Source organism: Danio rerio, chromosome 24, assembly GCF_052040795.2.
Source record: "Danio rerio strain M-AB ecotype USA chromosome 24, GRCz13ab, whole genome shotgun sequence".
In the NCBI taxonomy this organism is placed as follows: domain Eukaryota; kingdom Metazoa; phylum Chordata; class Actinopteri; order Cypriniformes; family Danionidae; genus Danio; species Danio rerio.
In genome coordinates, this window is record NC_141044.1 from 20,856,619 (window position 1) to 20,873,225 (window position 16,607).

At 34.4% G+C, this 16,607-nt stretch overlaps 1 protein-coding gene across 4 annotated transcripts in view; it reads right to left on the bottom strand.

Annotated features, from left to right (window-relative positions):
* Nucleotides 1–16,607, bottom strand: part of cntnap2a (contactin associated protein 2a) — a 743,992-nt gene that overhangs the window by 328,535 nt on the left and 398,850 nt on the right. For all 4 annotated transcript variants that reach the window (XR_015524505.2, XR_015524506.1, XM_087308738.1 and 1 more), the window contains 1 exon segment: nucleotides 12,360–12,522. Coding sequence is in view for 2 of the 4 variants with exons in the window: in XM_087308738.1 (XP_087164864.1) it covers nucleotides 12,360–12,522 (163 nt within the window). In the remaining 2 variants the exon portion in view is untranslated.

The following is a 16,607-nucleotide window of genomic DNA, read 5'->3' on the forward strand; positions in this document are numbered from 1 at the left end:
AAAATAGCCAATTGTCAGTCTTTATAGCCATGTGGGGGAGGAGTCTGTACAGATTCACTTGTTTGTTATGGTAAGCACTGTCACTTGGTGACTGATACGTACCCACATTTATTTTGACATTAAAAAACATCACAACACATCCCGTCACATATTGTGTCCTTCCAGTGTCATCCTCCAGTATTTGCTCAGGTTTTGACTCTGTCCTTAAAATGTATCTAAATGTGTCCTCTGGTTTCCACTGAAACAATCGCAAAGGAGATTGGTGTCATGCTAATCTTTGAGCTTACACAGTTGCAGAAAAAAAAAAAACTGAAAATTATGCTCTTAAATGTAACTAAAGGTTAAGCAACAACAGGACTGGGACATGTCACTTAAGAATTTGTAACTGATTTGAAATTTAACTCCAAGTTCAGCAAGCTTTCGAGATTTTAGGATTCCCCCGTTCATTTATATAATACTTTGGTCTTGGATAAACTGCCTGGGCATTGGATAAACTGCAGACTGAGCAGACTTTTATTTAAAATGGTCTATAGTTTAAAATAAAGTTACAGCCTACTCTTACACCCCATTCACACAGGCCGTCAGGTGTGACATCAAGCATTGCGAAACTGAATTGTGGGTACATCTGTGCTGCTTCAGTGGTGTTGCTCGCTACAGAAGTTGGGAATTTCTCAACTTTCCAAGCGCCAATGGAGGTGTCAGCCAATCAGGGGTGCATTTCCCGAACAACGACATAACTTGCAGCTGAACTATCATAGTACGATGCATCGCTGCATAATGAGACATTACGTAAATTTCACTTTTAAATAATAGGTCACCTATAGCTTTCGTCATGAGCCATGGCTGTGTTCAAAATGACATAAATGTTTTCAAAGTGCGCTACAAAGGGAACACATTTGTCAATATGAAGATCACAAAAGCTACTGTAACAAATACTTTTAAAGCAAATTACATTAGGAAAGATGACTCAGGTGTGCCAATGTTCATGGCGAGCTAACTGGACAAACTGGTAACAGCGGGAAAGCCGTTCATACGGGTGTAAGTGGTAAGCTAGTAAGAGAGATGACTTAAAATTTTTTTTAATAATTTCAAGTTTCAAAAAAAAAAAAAAAAAAACACCCAAGATCGCTTTATGCAAACTCCCCAGCTTATATCGTAGCCGATTGTAGATTTGTTTCATTGGTTGACGCTGCCATGAAAATCGCGTCAGCCCCAACTTAAGACACACCCTCCATCAAGTGTTGCCACTGAAGCCCCATGTGAATTGGATGTTTTGGGTCATTCACATTGAACTCATGTTTGCTTCTAAGTACATGTTACATGGATCAGAAATGGGCTTTACAAAGGCACAGAACAAGGTACAAGTGACATGATATTATGAACATGAAGTAATAACAACAATAACAGACCCAAGATACATCATTATAACTCAGGATATCTGGACAAAGCCACAATGGGCCACAACTTCCTACTATAAACAGAAGCTTACAACAGTTGCCCCGCCTCTGTGCTCTTCTGAATGGTCAATTGCTTTTGAACCTGACAGTGAGAGCTGTGCTGCTTGTGATAGTTGAACATCTTTTAACTTGACACAATGCATAAAACACACAAGTGTAATGGTCAAACACGTCCATCCAGCACATTCATAATGAAAAAAGATAGAACAGTAGTGCGCTAGAAAGGAAAAACACATCCGTGTGAAAGGCCCCTAAAGCATCTTATTTTTAGCTACTTTTTCAGAAGAGTATCTTAAGTGGAGTTCAGCTACCTTAACAAATTACAGTTCCAAAACGGTTTCTCCCACCCCGAACAACACAGCATCGCACTTCTCTTCCCCGCTCTGGCTGTTTACATCCCTATCTATGCTTTTGTAATGGAAAGTGACAGTTTTCTAATGCAACCATTATGAACAGCGAAGGCACGTGGCTTTAAATGCCTCTGTCAGATTAGAGCTGTTGGGGTGAGCCAGCGATCTGCATCTCCTCAAAGATGGGCAGAGATTAGCCTCTCTCACACTCCCCCACTCGACACGCCATTACGTCAAACATTTTGCACAGTTATTTGCAATGAGTCACATTCTGAGAAGTTCGGCACAGCAGCTTATGCATGAAAAAGCTTGATGTGAGAGAAATTGATGTGTGTGAAATACTGTAGGGGTGAGAAAACAAGAGGAAAAAAAGAGGAGAGGATGTGATTTGAGCTGTATCAAACCGCAAGGTCACATGTTTTAGTGTCTTCCTTGTGGGAGGACATGGAATACATACTCTTTTACTCTCAAAAGTGCAACACTGTATCTCACAATTACGATCAGGCCTGTGGACAGCCTGGTGAAAGTGGTGGTTCTTTTTTCTTAAAATGTGGACCTTTTTGCAGTCATTCGCCTCATTTTCTATTTAATTATGATATTTAAATGCTCCATTTAGTGACATTATAAGCACTATTTTCAGCTGAATTACTTGTATGGTCATCATAACCACACTTTTTGATGTACCAAAAATATTTCCAATATATTTAGAATAAAGAAATGTTTATTTTTTGAAATAGAAACGTATTACATCATTTATCATTAGAAAAAAGTTTTAAATTATAAATCTGTAGCCTATTGTAATTTATTAGGTAATTAACAAACTGGCCTAAACTGAATAACTGAAGTCACACCAGGATTCAATTTTAACTATATCTAAATTATTACTATTTCTGATGGCATAGCAGTGAAAATAGGACAAATGAGCTCATGTATGGAACAAATGCTGGACCTTTTTTTTCTTTCGAAAACCAATACCTAATCTACCTAATTCACTTAAATCGCTCCTGCGTCATTATCTACATGGCACAGGAGATTGGTTGCTGTCACCTAGGCAGCCAATAAGCTTGCTCCTCATCAGTTTTAATGCATCGCATCAATTTATTTTATTATGCTGCGGCGTGTTTTCGGAAAACCTCTTCCACCCCAGCTCCACCTGTGTTTATATCTTCCACAGGGATTACATATATATTTTGTTGGCAGCAGCAGCTTGTTATATTATGTCTGTGCCATTATAATCAAAGCAGCAGCAGCAGCAGCAGCAGTAGCAGCAGTAGCAGCAGTAGCAGTAGCAGCAGCAGCAACAGCAGCGTAGCAGATCTATACTGCTAAGACCAAATAAATCAACATTGCCATTAGGACTGCTCAATTATGGGAAAATCATAATCACGCTTATTTTGGTCATAAATGTAATCACGATTATTCAAAACGATTATAAGTTGAATTCAAAATTATTTGCCATTCTGTGAGTTTTTTTTTTTTTTTTTTACATATAAATATTTCCCAAATTATGTTTATTATGTGAAATTATGTGAATTTTTCACAGTATTTCCTATAATATTTTTTTCTTCTGGAGAAAGTCTGATTTGTTTTATTTTGGCAAGAATAAAAGCAGGTTTAAATATTTTGAAACCTATTTTAATAGCTCAATATTATTACTCCCTTTAAACAATATATATATTTGATTGTCTACAGAAGAAACTACGGTTATTCAATGACTTGCCTAATAACACTAATTAAGCCTTTGAATGTCAATTTAAGCTGAAAACTAGTATCTTGAAAAATATCTAGTAAAATATGTACTGTCATCATAGCAAAGATAAAAGTTATTAGAAATGAGTAATTAAATCTGTTATGCTTAAACTGTGCTTTAAGCATATTCACTTTAAGAAAAAAAATCTTTGCCTACAAAAGTCCTTCAGTCAAGAGGAGTGAGGGATTTTCTCCTTTTGTTGTTAGATTAATAATAAAAACAGGCAGCAGCAGGAATATTGTCACTTTAAGAATAGTGCGGCTCTGATATGGTTTCTCTTTCAGATGTCTTTTGATTCTCAACTTGTTTGTTTATTACACAAATCAGGGTTAATATAAATAATCACTAAACACCACGCTCTGACAAAAATGTGCATGCATTTGACCATTAAAGTGCTCACATTAGGATGCCGTTAGATGTGTGTGCTCTGCTCGTCTCCGAGCCTGTCCAAGGCTAAGTGCGGCATGCGCACACACAACAGCATGTGCTCATTCGCGCTTTTAAAAATATAAGTGATGCGAATCCTGTGCTGCAAACGTTACATTACAGTACATACTTTTAGTCATTTTCACGTGGAACTGAGCTTTGCAAAGCAACAAATGAGTACAACTGGAAAGGGAGCGGTATATGATGGAATAATCATATATCCCAATTAAAGGTTTTTCATAATCGTTAGAAGCCAAAATTGAAATTGAACTTGTATTTTTGATTAATTGCACAGCCCAAATTGCCATATACATAAGCTAACTAAGTCCCCAGAGTGTTCATGACAGAAACTCTTTTGCGAAACCTCTGCATCACAAATACAGCACCGTACAAGGTGAGCTACTGAGCAAACTGACCATAGCTGAACAGTTGTCCATAGGAAGAGAAAGGTAATGCAAATGTATTCGATTACAAGTTCATACAAATTTATGAGATTTAATTCATAATATTATTATTATTATTATTATTATTATTATTATTATTATTATTATTTTAAAGAAGTCATCCCCTAATTCCCACCCCTAAAACCAACCATCATTGGTGGATGAGCAAATCGTACTAAAATGTAAGATTAAGATCTTACAAAATCCATATGAATAAGTCACTAAATTAAAAAGTTACACATTGCCATGTGTTTTGTTGTTCTTTTTCATAATATATGCTTACTACAGAAAATTATTCCTGAAAAAAAAAAGGAATTTAAAAATTGTCCTCCTTAATGGTTCTGCATTTGTCGCATAATTCTGTTAAAAAGTCTGATTTGTTATATATGAAATTAAACTTAGAAATCAAGATAGTTTAGAAATGTTTTGCTGAAAAACCTACCTGAAATAGCAAAAACTTCCACAATTCTAACTTTATTATATATGTAAAAAAAAAAAAAAAAAGCATAGGAAGTAATTTGATCTGTTTTAAACCACAAGGTTGTGTTTTAATGTCTTCCTGGTGGGAGGACATGGAATATTCTTTTACATGTCAAACAGGGGGCCACGTTTGGTAAAGGAGATTGATAGAGCATCACCTGGCTTGATGAAAGCGAACATAAAATCAATGGCGTGGCGAGCGACGGCCCCCCTTCCCATCCCACATAATGAGTTTGCTCCTCACTGTGGAGCTTTGCCAGAAAAGCATCATTACGCTGACAAAAAAAACCTCACACACACAGAGAGCGTTCAACAGTCTCTTTCCTCCTTTATTATTACAGTTCACCCCATTCGGGAGAGCGAGCGAAAGCAAGTCGGTATCTCGGCTGATCTAATAAAGCAAAGGATTCACCTCTGGGGACTTACAACTGACTGTATTGCAGTTTCTCCAAAACCTAAATAAACAGCGCAGAGATGGGGGGTTCATCTAAATATAGTGAGCGAGCGGGATGTGAATTTAAATGGCAGAATGAACTGAGCTTGTGTTTAAATCATGTGGAGATTGTACTTAGCCCTGAGCTATAAGGCTAATGAGACGCATTAAAGAACAATGCATCTTTACAGACAATTAAAGCGGAGTTTTAGCTTCAAACTGAGCTGTAAGGAATCTAATGGAAGATAAACAATGGAAGATGTGTGGGTCTTTAATATTGAGGAGCAATGTAAATGAGCTGTTCATATAAAAGTGTAAAAGAGCAAATAAACACAAAGAAAGCAAATGGTCGTTTAATAACTGACCTTTCCTTTTTTTAGAAAGTAGTAGTCATCGTAGTTAGGTGAATTATGTAGTTATACAATAGTGTTAAAATAATTGATCTAGCTAAGTTATACATCAAAGATTCTCATTAAAAAATACAAAAAAAAAAAACTTATATTGTATTTTAAAAGTTGTTGAAATGCATTATCTAGTCTGTGAAAACAGTCCAATAAATATTGTTAGCTATTTAACCATGGATCTTTTTCTCAGTGAACTTCTTACTGTGAAACTTTGGAGATGTTATATCTTACAACTGCAAGTTTACAGTTTCTTACATATTAGACTTTTTTTTCTCTCAGGATTGCAACAGTATTTTGTAATTCTGATGTATAAACTTGCTATTGGTAGTTTAATTGTGTTGACTCTGGATTAGTTCATATGTATTTTTATCTCACTTAAACTTAAATCTCATACTTTTTTACTTAGTTTCCTTTAAATTCTGTGTTGATTACTTACAGTTTAAATGTAACATCTGGGATCAATTACTATTGAATCAAATTACTATAAAAAGTCTGACTTGTTTTCGCCTAAAACTCAGAAACTCATAATTGTGAGAAATAACCTAAAAATGACTAGAATGTATTTATTTATTTATTTATTTATTTATTTATTTATTTATTTATTTGTTTGTTTGTTTGTTTGTTTGTTTGTTTGTTTGTTTGTTTGTTTGTTTGTTTGTTTGTTTGTTTATTTATTTATTTATTTATTTATTTATGTTTTCTCTTGCAACTGCAATTACTCATAAACTGGACCCATAAATTCTAAACTTTGGAGATTTTCTATCTTACAACTGCACTTTTATTTCTCAGAACTGCAACAGTATTTCATAATACTGATGTATAAACTTGCGATTTTTACAATCTCATTTGTACTTAAATCTCATATTTTTTATTTTGTTCCCTCAAAATTCTGTGTTGATTTGTCACAGTTTAAATGTATCACCTGGGATCTTTATTTAATTCTCACTATTCTAAAATGATATCTCAGAATTCTTATAAAAGGTTTGACTTGCTTTCTCTCGAAACTCAGAAACTCTGAATTGTGAGAAATGAACTCAAAATTGCTAGAAAGCCTATAAACTTGCATAGACAGACATTCAAAGAGTTCAGATGCAAAAACTTCTAAGTGATTCATTCAATCATTCATTTGCCATTGTTGCAGTTTCTGTGCTGCTTAAGAATTGTTTTGCCATGTAAACTAAACAGACATTTGTGATGTGTACATTTAGGGACACAATAGATAAATATGATGAAATGAAACCAACTGACAAGACACAGAAGAAAAAGTCTGCTAAAAATAATGTAAAACAGTACAACCTATAAATCAACAGTATAAAATGATGTCAAGTAATGAAAAACAAATTGCTTTAAAAAGTACACATTCTTTAAACTCGTGAAACTCTTTAGTGAATATGCAGAATTACAAGATATTGCAGTCATCCTACAGAAGTCTGCGGTTATGCTTCCTTTATCTCAATAGAGTTTAATTACCACAAACAAGATACATGAAGAAATTAGCATACCAACACCAGATCAGCCCCCAGATGTGCAATGATGCTTATGCAAAAAACCAACAGCAACAACAAAAATGCAATTATATAATCAACGAACAGATGATTCAGTTTAACTATTCTATGGGTCAGGTTGGTGTTAAATTACTATAAAGACAAATACGATTAGTTGTGATTAAAGCAAGCTGCTTGACCCTAAATTGCCTGTAATTTGAAGGCAAATTACTGTTTTCTTGCACAATGGATGAATATATTAGCCCTCACATCTGTTTAAAAGCCTTTCTGCCTTTGTGATGAGACATGATTTCATGAGAACATTAAGGATTAATTTTTTTTTGTTTTTTTTTTAAAGTCAAGTACTAATTTATTTTTAGATTTTTTTTGTACAGCTGCTAATGGGCTTGGTAGGTTTTGTGCTCATTCAGATTTTCAGTTTTAAGTTTTTGTACAGTTTTGTACATATGTACTTTGTTATTTTATTATTCCTGTTTTCGAATATGCCCATGTCTGTACAACATAGAGTGCATTAGTGCCCACTCACTTTTTTTTCTGCAATACTTATCCTGAAAGTATTTTATTTTTCACTTTTTTCCATTAAGATATTTTAATATATAAAAAGTCCCACAAGATGAATCATACAATAAAGTTAGTTTTGAAGCAACATTTCAAAATCTTGTAAATAACATGTAGTTTAAAAAGAGAAAGAGCAAAAATCTGAAACTAAAAAGGATGGAAATGCAAAACTATTTACTTTATTTAAAGTAATCACATCTATAGAAACAAAATATTTCCAATTTTTATGGAAGTAGGGAGACTCAAGCAGTGGTGTAAATCGTCTGAGTATCGAAATGTAATTAGTTACCGTAAACAGGCTCATTTTTGGCTACTTTACTGAATTGTCAAATATATAAGCAACATTTTAGTCCTAATCCGAATTCATCCCTTCCCCTTTATCCAAATTGGCTTGAGTTTGAAGGAGTAGGGTTAAGGGGAAGAGCTAGATAGCCCTTGAAACTGAGATTTTTCAGGACCACACTCAAAACCAAGGGGATTGAAAATTTCCCAAAATACACAACGGCAGCATGGCTGCACACAAAAGTCAGGAGATGCACAAATTAGTATTTTTTTCACATTATCGCAAATGTATACAACAAACAAGCACATGTTTTAATACATTCATAATGCCGTTTATGCTTTACTGTTATGCTTAAAAAAAACTTTCACTTCTGTCACTCGATGACACTTGAATACCCTGTCAGAAAAGTCTAGTATAGCTGGGAATGACTTTTTACAGTCTTTGGTATAATGTTAATGTTGTTTTCGTATGTTTACAAAAATGAATATGGTCAGGGTGTAAATACATAGTTACAACCTTTTTGCCACATTATAAAGTTATAACAACATGATATATGTCTTCAGTGATTTCCTGAAGATAAATACCAAAAAATAGCACAACTGGAATGATTACACCAGTCGCCGTCGTTAATCTCATATGAAGAAAGAGCTTGGGGTGACATATGATGACGTGTGCAAGTGTTGTATTGCTGTCCCATTTCTTAAGGGTAAATTTTGAAGCCCTTTCCCACACTTCAAGGGGCAAAGGAGGAGAAATAGGGGAATAAAATAGAATTGGGATTGGGCCCTACTCTCGTCTTCGCTACATTTTTTAATTTGTTCATGTACTCTTTATTTAACTACATTTGAAATAAGTAATGCAGGTAAAAATGACTTTTAAAATGACACTTAATTTAAATAAAACAACCGAATTTTTTCAGCAATTTTTTTTTTTTACTTCAAAGAAAGTAGAAGGGTGTCACGGTGGCGCAGTGGGTTGCAATGTCACCTCACAGCAAAAACGTCACTGGTTCGAGCCTCGGTTGTGTCAGTTGGCATTTCTGTGAGGAGTTTGCATGTTCTCCCCATGTTCGCATGGGTTTCCTTAAGGTGCTTCAGTTTCCATCACAGTCTAAACAAAAGCGTTATAGGTGAATTGGGTTGGCTAAATTGGCCGTAGTGTATGTGTGTGAATGCCAGAGTGCATGGGTGTTTACCAGTACTGGGTTGCAGCTAAAAGGGTATTCCCTGTGTAAAACATGAGCTGGATAAGTTGGTGGTTCATTCCGCTGGGGTGAACCCTGATTAATAAAGGGACTAAGCAAAAAATTAAAATGAATGAATATGAAAGTATTACAGAGTAAATGTTGCTTATGTATTTGACAATTCAGTAAAGTAGCCAATAATGTGCATATTTACAAGAAGGGTTAAACATATTGTGAAATCATAAGACATGCATTTGTAAACAGTAGTCAACATCTGAAATGCTTTAAACTTTTATCAAAGTTGTCCCAAAGCTTTTGAACAACACCTATTCTTATCCTAGGATGATTTTGAAAAAGGTTTTTAATTCACTTCAAATGCTGACCACCGTATCATGCTTTTATAAAATAATAAAGTCTTGCTAAAATGCCACTAAAATGTACAGACAGTATGACACCTCTAAAATGCATGTGATTCTATTTACAGACTCGCAAATGATGATTGTATGCTGACAATGATGTTTATTCACATCTTAGGCATTCAATTATTCAGTCTATTGTCTGTATTGTTTTGTAATAAAAACAGCCCTAATGCGAGTCTGTCAGCCCTGCAAACACGCATACACACACACTATCCAGGCAAGATATGCACATAATTAGTAATGTTTACTGACCGCAGTATATTCGCAGTTTGATCCCTCATTTGTTTGATCAAACTGTTCAATTCTCTGCCTTTGTATCAAACTGCCTCATAATTTATTTATTTTTTTTACCTTGTGCATAAAATTAGTCATAAATCATCTTTAGCTACTTTTAAAAGGGCTATTATAAAAACAGCTACATTTAACAGGTGAATCCGGGCCACTTAGAGTCCTAGCATAGCACAAAATTAAAGCAAAGAAAGGTTAAAAGATTAAACTAGATTTTTGCTCCAAATTCAAAATCTATTGTCTGATTAATTGGTTATCAGCAAGTGTAGTACTACTAAGACCTCGTTTACACTAATACGTTTTGATTTTAAACTGGCGCTTAAGAATGAAAACGATCCACATCCACACTGCCGTTTCATTTAGCATTTCTGAAAAGATCTCCGTCGACACTACACAGCTGAAAATGCACTTCACTTGACCACACATACACTCTGGCATGCGCTGCGGCATATGCGCATGTCTGAGCTCCAGGCAGACACTGGGTGCTTTGAGCACAGCTCCCTAGGTGAGAGCAGCACACGTCAAACAGTTCATCAAGGATCTACAGCTGAATTACATCACACCATAGTTGTCAAATGTGATATTTAATTCATATAGTCTCTATCTAACAACGCTTTGACTCAGGTGTTTTCTTTGAGTGCAAAGATAAGTAAGGTTAATATATTAATTTATGTTACCACTTACACTGATTCTGCACATTTGACTGATTGCTTGCCTTTATTTGCTATATTGTATAAACTTACTGTAATTTTTACTGACATTATTAATTATTATAACTGATATTCAGCAACAGAGACAGGATATGTTTCATATTTTTCAATGGAAATGAAAGGAGGCAGTTATGTTATATGCTTCGTTTTCTTATAAATATGCATACAGTGAAGATGAAGGTCATTAACTATAAGAATCACAATGCCCTAACATTTTTGGTGCCTACTAAAATGAAAATAGGCAGTTCCTTATATCAAGTTATCATTTTATTGTTAAGACATGAGAATTACTTTATAATAACATTGTTGCCTTTGGAGATTTACCCAACGTGTCCTCAGGAGTTTGTTTTCCATATTAATCTTGCAAAGTCTGAACTTAAGGAAAGGGTAAGACTGAACATTTTGCGCCTAATATTGAGGAAAAAGCCCCATCCACACTGACACCAAGCACCAGTGTTTTAAAACCAAACCAGCCTCTTCAGCATTATCAAAATGCTCCGTTTTCGGGGCTCAAAAACTCCGGGGTAGTGTGGATGAAAGGTGTAATCATAGCAAAACTTAAGCATTTTAAAACTAAAACGTATTAATGTAAATGGGCCGAAGTTATCATTTTCGGTAAATTTCAAAATTGGTTGATGGTTAACAGCATCATGGCTACTTTAGTTTTCCAACACACATTCTGCTGTTTAAAATGATTTTTTTAAAATAAGAGGCCAACAAAAGCAAATATAATCAGTTATAAAACACTGTAGCTCTAACTAGGTCAGTCTTTAAAAATTGATTCCTCAACACGAACTAAAAGTTAATTCTACTCATTTAAAAAGAGTTTTGAACTCAGTGTTGAAGGTAATACGTTAATTAAATACCTTATTACTTCAACTTTAATGGAGTAAGTTCAGAGTACTCATATAAATTATTGTTTTTATTATTTTATTTTTTTTAACTCAAATGGTTTGTTATCGGTTTCCTTAAATGGTTTGAGTTGCCTTAACTTATTGGGTTTTACAGTACTCAGTTGGTTTGAGTTCTTTGCATTTATTGAGTTTTTCTGTGCTCAAATTGCTTCATTTAGTCAAACTGATTAAGTTCACAGTATTCAATTGGATTCATTTTTGAACTTAAATCGGTTCTTGCAATCGGTTTCCTCAAATAGTTTGAGTTATCTTAACTTTTTAGGTTTTATAGTGTAGGTTGAGTTTTTACTGCATAAAAATTTATGTTGACAGTATAAAAGCAGTGCATATTAAAATAATATATTAATTAATTTTTACAAACGTTAGCTAAAAAATAAACAACTTAATAATGTTTTTGTCCTCTGTGTTTTGTTTATCAATAAAACTCAATTTGACTCTGTTGTATCGACAACAATGTGGCAACCAAACAAAAAGCGCTAAGCCTTGTAGAGTGAAACTATGTAAAATCAATCTATAGATAACAACGAGCGGGTCTCGAGTTTGGCATGGCATCTGTTCTGTGATTAAACTCCTCATTTGCCACTGAAGTGGAGGAATGAATAAGGTGAGCTCTAGGGAGAGCAGGCAGAGTGTGACGGATCCGGGCCCCGGGGCAGATGCCGCCGGTGGGGATAAAGCCATAGTCTCAGTCTGCTGCTCCTGATAATCAGTGTCTCAGCCAGTGTTTGCGGAAAGTGAGGAAGGGTTGGCTCTGACCTGTCAATGATGGCACACATGTCCAGGCTGACGTTTTCGAAGGCTCCGATTCTTCCCTGCTCTACTGCGGTCAGGTCTGCCAGCTGATCATCCACCTGAATAAGTTGCATGCAGCCCTGGAACGAGCGCTGGATGGGGGACGCTCTGGTTCTTAAAAAATAACCTAAACATAAAAAACACAGCAAAGATAAATAAAATGAGCAATATCAGCGTATGGATGTGACATTTGCAGTAAAATCACAAAACATAAATTCACAGAGAAAGCATATTTAATCATCATATCGGAACATGTTTATATTTTCCAAAAAAGCTAACCACAGAGTTATGAGATCAGAGAAATATCAATCTGTAAACATTTTTCATATTTTAAATGAGGAAAATAAACATGCATTATGGATGTGACCAAAAACATCTGCGAGTTTACAGTACATACTTTGTAGAAATTCTGTGAATTAAACTGCACAAACAACCCAAAAAAATAAACAATGCTAATCAAAAGGATCTCTATAGAACAAAAATCATTTAATTTATTTGACATTTTTTTGCATTTATAAGTAAAGACTTTGTTATGGATGTGACATGTCTCGGTTATGGATATGACAGATGTGTAATTGGCACTTGTGTGATTTTGATAAATCAAATATAATTGTTTGAAAACATTATTAGAGACATTTTTAATTTTTTTTAAAGCACTGTAAAATATTTGCTTACACAAAAAATGTATAAACTGTTTCGATATTTTGGCGACAACTAATTTTGTTTATTTATTTTTAATGGCAAGGTTGACATTTGCATGGAATATCAAATATGCCACATACAGTAGATATATCATATGCAGTATAACGACATGATTTTTGACCATGGACCACAAAACCAGTAATAAGAATATACTCGAGAACTCAAATGTGATGAATAAGCTTTCCATTGATGTATTCTTTGTTTGGATGTGGTAATATTTAGCAGAGAAACAGCTATTTGAATATGTAGAACTTGAGGGTTTAAAAAAATCTAAATACTGACAAATTGCCTTAAAATTTTCCCTAAGTTGCTAAACTACTATAAAATAAATTGAGTCTTGCTGTATTTAAGGTAGAACATTTAAAAATATTCACGAAACCTGATATTTACTTAATACTGTAATAATTGCTGCTATGAAAGAAAACAATTATAATCAGTTTTGCTTTCCCACCCAATTGGGTGGTTTTAAATTTGATTGTTTGGGTAAAAATAGAATAGGTTGGTTGACAAAAATTGAGTGGTTTTGAAGCATAAATTTTATATGCAACTTTTTCAACAAAACATAACTGTGTGTTCCTACTCAATTCAGTTAGAAGTGTCCAGTGAATAGTGCAAACCGTGTGAGCCCACCCGCAAGAGCAGGTGAAGGAACGTTTTATCAAAATCTGACTCCCCTTCGTGTCCATGTACATCTTGCAGCGCCTGAAGTTAAACTCACAGAGGTTTATCATAACACCTATCGATCATTTTTCCCGCAATTGACAGCTAGAACAAACATAGAAGCGTAGTCTGATTGACAAGCACCACCTAATTATGTACAAAAGAAATTAAAACACCTAATGGGATGAATTTATACCCCATTTCGAAAGTAAAACATAGCCTACTCTAATAGGTAGTGTAATCTACACATTAAGTGCAGAGAGTGGGTGAGATGAGGGCAATGTTTCGATGTGATCCTGTAATGTTGTTGTGACTGCTGGTGTTGGTTGCTGTATTGTTAAAAATGATGACAGTTAAAGGAATCAGGCTAATTAAGTCAATTTAAATAAATTTATTCATTCATTCATTCATTCACTTTCTTTTCGGCTTAGTCCCTTTATTAATCTGGGGTCGCCACAGCAGAATGAACTGCCTTAAATAAATTCAAATTAATTTAAGTATTAATATAATATTTTGGACTTTTTTGTGCATTTGGGTGTGTTTTGGATGGCTTTTGGGCTAGAAAAAGTCAGCTATATCTGGCAACACTGATTACAATTTTGACCCATACAATGTATTTTGGGCCATTGAAAAAAAATACCAGGGCAATTTAAGACTATGCTTTTCAGGATTTAACATAATAAAATTAATTACTTTAATTACTTAAATTACTTAAATTAATGTCTTTAGTTTTTAAAGTATATTGTTGTAACAATGATTAACTGAATTAGTTTGATCATTAGTAAAAACATTATACTACAAATTATCATTATCATTATTATTATGATTATTATGATAAATGTTTCTATTTTAATATATTTATTAAATGTATTCCTGTAATGGTGTTTTTCTTTAGCAGCCCAAGTCCTCTGTTCCACATAATCTTTCAGAAAGGATTAAAATACATTGCTGAAATGCTGATTGATTAACATTTTAGCTGTCAATGATGTGCTGTTTAGTATATATAGCGCAACTCTAAATTACTTTATAAATGGTGTAAGAATTATATCTTAGAAAGTCTTTTTTAATGACTTTCTACATGCACACAACTACAGTCACGATCCATTCAAAATCTGTTGTCATTTAATGACCGAATAAAGCTTTAATCAGCCGAAATGAGCTGGTGAGTTTGTGAGACATTTTATCTCATACTGTAGAATTGAGATCTGTATACTATATTGCTTGGAATAAAAAAGGTCACACTAAATTAAACACAAAAATAAAGTCAGCCAGTGTTATGTAATGTCAAATGTGTGAAAGGTAATCTAATGTCAGATGTGTAAAAGCTGAACATAAGGATCATTAACTAGAGAAAACCCATGAACTGTACCTCATTAACCAAGTGATAGCTTGACACCATAAAGGTCATGAACATTGCAAACAATCAGCCAACTTTGATGGTACTAATGAGAATAACATACTGAACCAGGTCGGTTTATAGCAATTTCTCCATGTGTAATGGTGACATTCGAAAAAAATAAAAATACTAAATAAAATCTGCTTGTCATTCATCTGTCTGTTTAAAAAAACACACAATGTTAAACTAACAGACTTGTCAGAGAATCTACATGTTAATTTTTTTGAGAACTCAAGTGCTTCTGAAGCATCTGCTTAATGAATAAATGTAAATGTACCATGTTTATACCTGGTGTTAAGATAAGTAACATACTGGTGTAAACAGGGTCTGAAATATTTTAAGATGATACACTTTTGACCACTTCCAGAGCTAATTAAAACTATTAAATGAAATGCTTTCATGTTGTAAATGCTTATGTTGTAAAATGCATTCAAACTGCCGCAGAAGACTACCTACATTTGCATGAAGGATTCAATAGACAGGGGTTATAAGAAACAATGAATTATAATGGCTGAAGAAGACACTCTTATGCTATGGATTTTTTTTTTTTAATTACCACAGAGTTATGACCATGGTATGACACCTCATCCAATGGAAATTATTTCTTAAAGTTTGGCCATCACTATAACAAGGCATAAAAAACACACAAAGGCTGCTGGACAAGCACTACACTAACCTCACTAACAACAGCAACCTTATTTCCCCTGGAGGCTCACATCAAGTTAGTGACCTGACCTAACCCTGCTTAGCTTAATTACACAACTATTTATGGGCTACAGGGTGATATTCTATTTCCCTACTGACCTGAATCTTGATGCACTAGTCTATACAAGTCATCTAGTCAGAAACAGATGAAAAATTAAAACCGCATTAGGTAGTTGTAGATGTAAGGTATGCTTTAAAGCATGCCAGCTGGTTTGAGCTGGTTTAAGAGTCTTACTGTAGCTGGTCTAAGCTGATGCCTAATCCACTAGTCCAACTAGTCCAGCTAAGGACAAAGACAACATTTCAACTCAATTCAATTCATTTTTTTTTCTGTAGCGCAATATTATACAATATATTTACAATATAGATTGTGTCAAAGCAGCTTAACATAGAAGTTTAAGTAAATTAAAACTGTGTCAGTCCAGTTTTCAGAGTTGAAGTTTAGTTTAGTTTAGTTCAGTGTGGTTTACATTTCACTGCTGAAAGTCCAAACACTGAAGAGCAAATCTAGTGATGCGCAGCTCCACAAGTTCCAAACCAAGCAAGCCAGTGGAGACAGTGCTGAGGAACAAAGCTTCACCAATTGATGAAAGTGAAAGAAAAAACCTTGAAAGAAACCAGGCTCAGTTGGGAACAGTCATATCTCATCTGGCCAAACTTCTTGTGCAAAGCTGCAGTCTAGCAACTGGAGGCTGGAGAATACTGGACGTCTATCGTGGAGAAGCTGCAGGTGTGAGTAGATCACCAGC